General features: G+C 39.3%; 1 protein-coding gene across 1 annotated transcript in view; it reads left to right on the top strand.

Moving 5' to 3' along the window:
* impg2a (interphotoreceptor matrix proteoglycan 2a) overlaps positions 1–8,262 on the top strand; it is a 26,459-nt gene extending 18,197 nt beyond the window's left edge. The window contains exons 16-23 of the mRNA XM_008282532.1: positions 2–249; positions 886–1,173; positions 1,266–1,485; positions 3,080–3,290; positions 5,255–5,443; positions 6,690–6,891; positions 7,649–7,728; positions 8,220–8,262. Coding sequence (XP_008280754.1) covers positions 2–249; positions 886–1,173; positions 1,266–1,485; positions 3,080–3,290; positions 5,255–5,443; positions 6,690–6,891; positions 7,649–7,728; positions 8,220–8,262 — 1,481 coding nt within the window. The remainder of the gene's footprint in view (position 1; positions 250–885; positions 1,174–1,265; positions 1,486–3,079; positions 3,291–5,254; positions 5,444–6,689; positions 6,892–7,648; positions 7,729–8,219) is intronic.
* The last annotated feature ends 795 nt before the right edge of the window (positions 8,263–9,057 follow it).

The following is a 9,057-nucleotide window of genomic DNA, read 5'->3' as shown; positions in this document are numbered from 1 at the left end:
ACTGCACCTGAAGCTCCGGTTGTAGAAGAAGAGGCAGTAAAAGCTCCAGAGATCTCAACAGAAGATCTTACAGAGGATGAGATCTTACCAGTGAACAAATATGAACCAGAACCGGCACTTACAGATTCACCAAACCCTGCCCAACCGACTGCCCTGTCTCCAGAGATAGAGTCACCTTTCACTCGTGTCTCTGACATCAGCCCAGAATCTGAAGAACACCCTGACATAATTATCCCTGCGCTAGTGGAGGTAAAGCAAAAGCATGAACCAGTAATTTATTTATTTTTTACTCATTAGGAATCACTTAATGGATAATTTTAGGTTTTAAATGGAGAAATCTTTGGACTTATTTGTGAAATCAGTATCTTTGGGTCTTGGAGCACAACTGTTGACAGATATTTAAAGGCTGTTGCTGCTTTTAGACGCACTGTGGAGTTGCACTGTTTACTGGAAAACATCACATCATGTAGGCTACGATTATTGATCCAAGATGCTTTACTACCATATTCAACAAATCCACATATTCTGAGCTGGTAACTCATAGCAATCTTTCTTTCTTTCTTTGTTCCAGATGTTGTGATAGCAATACATTGGCCGATTAAATAACAGATTAAGCCAAGAAAGTCCCTGCCCTCAGATATTCTACACCATTCAAATTCCCAGCAACAACATTGTCAGTGGGAAAAAAAAAAAAATCCTTGGCAGTGGAGAAAATAATGTAGCGTGCACTGTCGCTGCAGAAAATAAACTAAAGTCAAAACAAACACCAATGATATTTATCCTAGTTTCTTGGGGGAAAAAAATCCAGCAGTCACACAAAGTAAACATTGTTGCATCCAAGTTAGAAGTAGCATTTCTAAATGAATCTACTCTTTTATCCCCCAGATTCAGACCACCAATGGAGGCTTGGATGATGCCACCATTGGAGACCATAGTTTTGGTGTGGTTCATTACGGTTACGGTCCCATTAACCACACAGAGGAGGGCAGCACTGGATTTCCAATCGGTGTGTCACATGGCACAGACCAGGCCAGCATCGCTATGCCTGTAAACCCTGGACGAGCTCTGATGGTGTTCTTCAGCCTGAGGGTGACCAACATGATCTTCTCTGAGGATCTCTTTAATAAGAGTTCTCCAGAGTACAAGGCTTTGGAGCAACGCTTCCTTGAGTTGGTAAATGTCCACATTTTACTGCACTAGTGGATTTCATTTCCACTGTTGTGTGAAATTCTTCGATTTGTAATCTTTTTTTAATCTTTTCCCAGCTTGTGCCCTACCTCCAATCCAACCTGACCCACTTTGAGAACCTGGAGATCCTGAACTTTAGAAATGGGAGCATTGTGGTCAACAGCCGGATGAAATTTGGACGGCCTGTGGCTCAAGGCGTCACCACCACTGTCTACCTGATCTTGGAGGACTTCTGTAACACCGCCTACCAGACCATGAACCTGGCCATCGATAAGTACTCGCTGGACGTTGAGTCGGGTAGGTTCTCACTGACTCACTAACCCTAACCCTAACCCTATTACGTCGAAGGCATCTACTGGTTCATATCACAAGTCTCTTCAAGGAATGGCTTCACAGTTTGGAAAAACTAATTTTCGTTTTCTCGCCAAGGGTGAGAGTGAGAGGAGAAAATCAGTGCCACTCTCATTCCTGCACACTCACTCATGAAAGAGTCAGAAGCCATTTAGCTTAGCTCGCTGTGGTGATGACACTCTAAGTCGTTGCTCGAACAAAGTCATTGCTCTTAAATAATTGTCCTGCACAGCAAAAACTCTTGTTAATAGTGTTGTATGGAAGTGCAGGAAAATTGTATTACCTTTCAAAGGAGCGATTTAACCTGTTTTTATGCTAAAGTAAGCTATCCAGTTTCTGGAATTAATTTCACCTTTAGCGTACTGTCATCTTATCTAACTCTTGGCATAAAGGTAAATGACGTATTTCTAGAAATGTTAAACTATTCCTTAATTAAGTATAATCACAGAAAATTGTTCTATAAATTGTTCTGCATTAAGTCACTGCTGAAAAACATGTTAGTGTGTGAGCAGGCTTGAGAAACCAGGCGTTGAGTCCCTGTCGTGACATCTTTGTCTCAAGTGGTCAATGTCACGGTCACATCAGCTAAGATGAGATAATCAGGGCTTCCCTGGATCACAGTGACATTAACACATATCATTACCTGCACTTGGACCAACTGACACTTGGACATACTGACTACGGTGTGTAGCATGTGTGATATCCCTTTCACTTCTGGACTATATTTGCAGCAGTGCATTTCCTCATATGATGTGAGCTTGTGCCATTTATGATATCAGTGGTTCAGGCTAGTGTCTAAATTCTCTGTCCCAGCCAAAACACAGTACTGGGATACAACAACATGCTACTAAAGTCATTAAAAAAACAAACAAACAAACAAAAAAAAAACTATCTGAACTGTTTAGAATGTGGTAGGCAACAGGATTATTTTGTTTTAGCATTTTATGTGTAATATCTGCAATTTTTTGTTTTCTTTTGGTTTATTTTTGGTGATCCGTGTTAATTTTGGAATTTAAATTATACATTATGATTATTTGCAAATCCTTTTTTGATCAGTGGGATGGCAGATGTTGGGTAGATGACCTTTGGGAACACTTGTGGAGTCTCTCAAAACTTGCATTTTTGCATAGCGTTAAACATTCAAGGCTTATCAGAAATCAGTGTTAGCATCTCACAAAAAAGGATTATTTATTAAGAAGTTGACACGATCATTGCAAACTTCATCACAGTTTTGTAGACCTGCTTTGATCAGATTTGACTGACAATCGGCTTTCAGTATAAGCAACAGTCTTACATCTGTAATCAGATTTTGAGTCAAATGTTGACATGGATATGACATGATCTTTGGTCCTGCCAAAAACAATAACAGCAACAAATAACAAAACATCTCATTTGAAATAACCAAAAGTGTGGGTAAAAAAAAACAGTGCTTTAATGTAGGGCTCCCTCAGTTATAGCGAGGCGCTGATTCAAAAAACATCTGTGTTACAGTTTCTCCTTATACCTTTACTCAGCGCTCTGCTATTTCTTTAATTTCCAGGTGACCAGGCCGATCCCTGTAAGTTCCAGGCATGCAACGAATACGCAGAGTGTAAAGTGAACAAGTGGTCGGGGGAGGCAGAGTGCGTCTGCAACGCTGGCTACTTCAGCGTGGACGGCCTGCCCTGTCAGAGTATCTGTGAGCTGCAGACAGACTTCTGCCTGAATGACGGCAAGTGTGACATCATCCCCGGCCAGGGAGCCATCTGCAGGTGGGTGGGGATTAAGGGGAAGTGATCTGCGTCTATGTGTGCGGGAAAGAGTGTCTGAGTTTGCAGGTTTGCGAGTCTAGTGCCTCACCACATAACACTAAACAGATTTTGAAGTGTTATTACAGTTCATGCAGGAGGCCAGAGTTTATAGTTTCAAAGCTGCTCTGCTTTGCTGGAGGTTGATCTTATGGAGACGAGGGATGTGCCCCCAAGTTATTTGTTTAATTTGGCTCCACATATTCCAGATAAGCTCAGGAATTAAGGTCATAAACACCCAAATGAAATAAAGCTTTACTTTTACACCTTTGCTGGCTTCAATAAACAATTAACAATCTTCAGAGATTTATATTTAAGGTCAGCACGCAAACCTTTTGGCAGCATGCTACGGTCCTTTATTTGCACCCTAAGGCATTTAATGTACTGAAAATAAATAAAAACAATGAGTACCATTTGTAAAGGTGTAGTTGCTCAGATTTAATTGGAAGCTTAATCCTTATTTTAGATCTACACTATAAAAAAAAACAAACAAACAGAAAATCAAAATTCTGAGAAAATATGTTGAAAAATAATATCATGTGGTAACGTCCAAAAAAAGTAAAAATCTGTGAAAATAACAGTAAACATTTGTAAAATAATGATGTTTTAGTGGACTGAAATACAGTAAAATTGTGTATTTTAGGGTCACACATTGTAAAAGAATGAATTACTTTTTGTAAAAAACAGTCAATTGTAAATTAATATTTTTTTCTGTGACTTTTGTAAATATTATCTGTGTTTAACAAAATAGGGATTGTTTTTTTAAAACCTTTTTTATAATACATACACACATACAAATATCTGTACAATAATGATAGTTTTTCCTGATTAAAAAAATTCAAAAATTCATCATTCAAAATTATTTTACATTTTTAAATTTTCACTGTACACAATTTTTTCTTTGAAATAATGGGAAATATCTGTGAAATGATCATATTTTTGGCTGATGTAAATATAGTAGAAAGAGAGTAATTTTGCTGTCAAAAAACGATTTACTATTGGTAAAAACACTGATTTATGAAGTGGACGTTATTTACAGTTTTAGGCTGTTTTACTAGCTATGAACTGTAATTGTGCAAAAAAGGAAAACTGGTAAATAAAAGTAAATTGTAAAAAAAAAAAAGAAGAAGTAAAAAACAAAAAACTGTTAAACACTTTTATTTTTTGGACATTCTAGGATACATATCCCTATTTTGTTTAATGCAATATTTTGAAATGACATGAGCAGCTCTGCTTTTTGTCACTGTGATTCCTTTGATCTTTTTTTTTTCTTTTTGGAATTATGTATCAGATTGCTGAGAATGATGTGTTTAAGTGTCTGTGCCTTTGTTTCCATTTTCAAACATGGCTTAATATGTATAAGATGCCTGTAAAATGATCTGTCACTAATGCAAATCAGTGACAGCGACATGTCTGTTGGCTCGGCTCGGCCTTGTGTATGCGCTGCGCTTTAACTTGAGTGATTATGAACAGACACCGAGGAGACTGAGCGCCAAGATGAGTGCTAACCTTTGTTTCACACCCACTACCACATCATAAAACACACAGGCAGCTCCAGATGCTGCTGGATTGTTATTTACCTCACATTGTCCAACCACCGCTCCATGGAGACAGAAAACAAACATGTGAAGGTTTTTTTCCCCCACATACAAAGTAATAATGATTTAATGACACGCAGAATTGTAGACATATTATTAACTTTGTCAGGACAAAATCCAAACATCACTGAACATTCAGTCATTAGTTTTTACAGCGACTAATTATTCAACAAAGAGTAGAAAAACAGAACAACATGATGGGGTGTTGGTCTTCTTCTGTTCCTTGAATGCGTTAAGAGTTTTAAAAAGTGGCTCTTTTGTGTTTTAGTTCCTCCAGCAATGGAAAATATTTTATCACACTTCTGACAAATCTCCATCATAAATTTTCAGATGTCGCGTCGGGGAGAACTGGTGGTACAGAGGAGAGCACTGTGAGGAATACGTGTCCGAGCCACTGGTGGTCGGCATAGCGATCGCCTCTGTAGCTGGCTTCCTACTGGTGGCCTCCGGAGTCATCTTCTTCCTGGCCAGAACGCTACGAGACCAGTATGACAAGGACGAGTCTGAGGACCCCATAAGGTGAATAAAAGCTGTTAAACATTATGTGTCCACGCAGTCAACCCTGACTGTGTATCGTTTGTAATCCCATTTTCAACAGTTGTCAGACACAAAATTATGTTTGGAAAAAAAAGAAAAAGAAATTCAGGAATGTAAACACTGTCAAACTGAGCTCTGTCTTCAGAGTTACCTTACTAATTGATTATTGAAATATTTTATTTGCTGTGAAAAATAACAGCGATATAAATCAATATATGAACAGATATTTTGGAGAGATTTTCTTCCTGAAAAATGTACAGCATCTTTTGTATTTGTTTGATGAGTACAAAAGACGAGTGTTCAGTCTCTGTCTCCTTACATAGCTGTTGGATTTAGATTAAATTCATTTAGTCAAAACAATAATAACACAACTGTGGCAAATAAAAAAAGGAGGGTATATGTAGCTCCTGATTCTAACTGTGAGATATAAGCTAATTATTGCACTTGGAGACACATTTTCCTTCTTGTGACTTCTTCAACTCTCAGCCACTCAAGCCTACAGAAAAAAACATTTTCATTTCTAGAGGAGATACGAAATGTCCTCTGTCTGCATTTACTGTTTATGCTGTCGTCACATATATTGTTGACAATGTTTCAGGTAAAACCTCAGAGAGAAATTAAAGCATTTTAAATAAAAATCAGTCTACAAAAGCTGTTAACTGTATTTCCTGATTAAAAACAAACTTTTTTTGTTTGATAGTGGACAGAAATGCTTAAATATAGTGTTTTTAAGACTCTCTCCTCCACTTAATCAGCTTTAGATTAAAGAAGCCTGGTTATTTTCTTGAGGGGGACAGAATATGTTGAGAAATCCCATGACTGGGTCCTCAGTTCGTCGGCCAAAATTATCCTCTGCACCGTCTCTCTATCCTTCTTAACTTACAGCAGTGCAGCCACCCGTCTCGGAGTCTGGTGTTTTCTTTCGTCTCGTCCTGTTTCCTCCTTCCTTTACTCCGTCTCTCTCCTTTAAACACACACCAAAGTATCTGTTTGCCATGCGTCAGTGCCAAGCTGCCTGTGGAGAATCACCGTGTTAAAACTGAGCTAATTAACTGAGCAGATATGGTGCTGATCTGTTCCTAAAAAGCCTTGAACACCAACCGCAGGAGGCTTTCTGGCAGTCTGTGGTCTGACTCAGGCATGAAGAAAGTCAGTTAAGGTTAATCCACGCTCTTTTACGGCCCCCTAATTGACGCGCAGCTCCGGTTATTATCTTGTCATTTTGCAGACGAGCAGAGAGCCTCCCGTCTTTGGAGAGGGCGACCAAGTACAACCCCATGTACGAAAGCGAGGCCACCACGGGCTACAGCCACTACTACCGCCGCTATCCTGAGGCCCCTGTGTACAGCAGTGCCAGCGCTGAGGCCTCCACCGACTTCAGCAGCGAGGAGATACGACACATCTATGAGAACAGCGAACTGACCAAGGAGGTGTGCTAAACCTTTATTATATAATAAAATGCTGAGCCAAGTTGTTGTGCTGCGACACTGATAAAATCATTATTTTATGCCACGAGGAGCTTTCAGACAAAATTAAATCGGGGTTAATGACTGCATGAGCATTTAAAATAAGTGCTCACAGAAAGTGAGCCTCACTGAGGTGGCTTATGGCTTTGTTTAGCCGAAGTTCTGTCTTTCTTATGTGCCACACTGGAAAACTTTTGAAGTTCAAAGAAGTGGAAAAGCTCAATTTTTGAGGGCTGAAACGCTGTTGTAGTGCAAAGAAATGGCTAAAACAGAGCAAAGATGCATCTTTAAGCACCTAATTTCACACGAAAACATTTTATAGTTGTTCAGAAATACAGGAGGTCCCAATAATTCTGCATTAGAAGCAGTTTTTTTTTCTGTACAGAACCTTTTTGCACTTGTCTAAGTATATATGAGAAGACTTAAGTGCATCTGAATGAATAGTTTAATCCGCCACCAAGCAGAGACACAGAGAACTAAGAATTTCATTGCACTGTGTATGACAGTACAGCCTTTGAATGCTTTATACACACAAATTTTACCTGTTTAAATTTTTTGATAGCAAACTTATTCAACACCTGACTTTTGAGGCTTTAAAATAAACCGGTTTTAGTTTTTTTTTCCTGCAAAATGCCATGTTTTGATTGAGCCACAGCCTGTTCAGTTTACTGTTTATCTGCCTGTGATGTAATGCTTCCTCTTGACTGATGTGTTTCTGCAGGAAATCCAAGACAGGATACGCATCATTGAACTCTACGCTAAGGACCGGCAGTTTGCAGACTTCGTACGGCATCATCAAGCGTGAGTGTTTTCCCTCTTTCCGTCTGTGATGAGATAAAGAAATGGGCCAAACAAACCAGGATATGAGGAAACGGGGAAGCGAGTTTGAGATACGGGTATGCTGACACGACTGGCGGGAAAACAAAGAGGGTTAGTGGAGAGCTGGAGGAGACGAGGAGTTCAAGCCATGCCAAACCAGTGTGGAGACAGATTTATCATCCCTAAATCTTCACCAGCCAGGCCTGGAGCTGATACAGCGAGACCGAAACCATTACGAGATGCAGACACTCCTTCCTCTGCCAACAGCCCCACAGTAGCAGTGTGTTTGTGTGTAATGTCGGTGATTGTTTTCAAGTCGTGTCTGGCTGTAGATCGCATCTGTTTGTGCCACAGAGGTCCTTCAGGCCAGATAGAGCCTGGTTAAATTGTGGGTACTTGTTTATGCAATAAATAAAGCAACAGATTTATCTTGAAGGGTTAAATTTAAAATGTTTCACCTGCATGTTCTGCAGAGTCCTGGACACCCGCAGAGAGAGCTCCTCTACGCAGACATGAAGCTCTTCTGTGAACATCAAGGTATTTCTTCTTCATCTGAACACCATTTGGTGGCTTGATTTAACAATTCCCCTCAGCATCTTTGTTAGAAATGTCAGTTAAGCTAGAAGGTATGTGATTTAATCAAGTCTATAATCAAAATGAGCAGAATTTAATTATGAACTTCTAAGATCTTCTTCTTGCAATTATTACTGATACATATGTTAACCAAGGGTCTGATCGTTATCTGTCTTTTCAGGAAAGGGGGTTAATTATTATGCAGCTACTGCACATTAAAGCAGAAAAAGGACACCTAGAGTGAGATTTATACAGCCACCGAACTACAAAGAAGGGTTAGGATTTCCAATTTTGAGTGATTATTACAGCAGCCTCGACTGGTTGCTGTAAACCACACTGTAAAAGTAGATGGAAAGAAACTGTGCACGCAATGGGAAAAGATAATGATTAATGATCCCTCACTATCTAACCACTTACTCATGGGTTTTTAGGTCACTAAAGATGTCATAGAAATGATACTTTAAAATTATCTTTAAATAACAGCTTTTTATAGACTTCTTCAGCATTTTGGGAAATACAGTTTTTGTTGTTGTTGTTTTTCCCCCACAGTTAAAGGAGAACATCACTGATTGTAAATATAAAGCTGCAGCCAATTAGCCTAGCTTAGCATAAAGACTGGAAAAAGTGGGAGCAGTAGGTCTCCCCCTGTCCAAAGGTAACAAAATCTGCCTGCTAGTAGCTCCAAAAGCAACTAATTAACAGGTTATATTTTGTTTGTTTAGCAAGAACAAAAAGCAA

The sequence above is a fragment of the Stegastes partitus genome, unplaced genomic scaffold, assembly GCF_000690725.1.
Source record: "Stegastes partitus isolate 25-593 unplaced genomic scaffold, Stegastes_partitus-1.0.2 Scaffold7, whole genome shotgun sequence".
In the NCBI taxonomy this organism is placed as follows: Eukaryota; Metazoa; Chordata; class Actinopteri; family Pomacentridae; genus Stegastes; species Stegastes partitus.
Note: the sequence above shows the minus strand (reverse complement) of the source record. Positions and strands in the feature narration are given on the sequence as shown.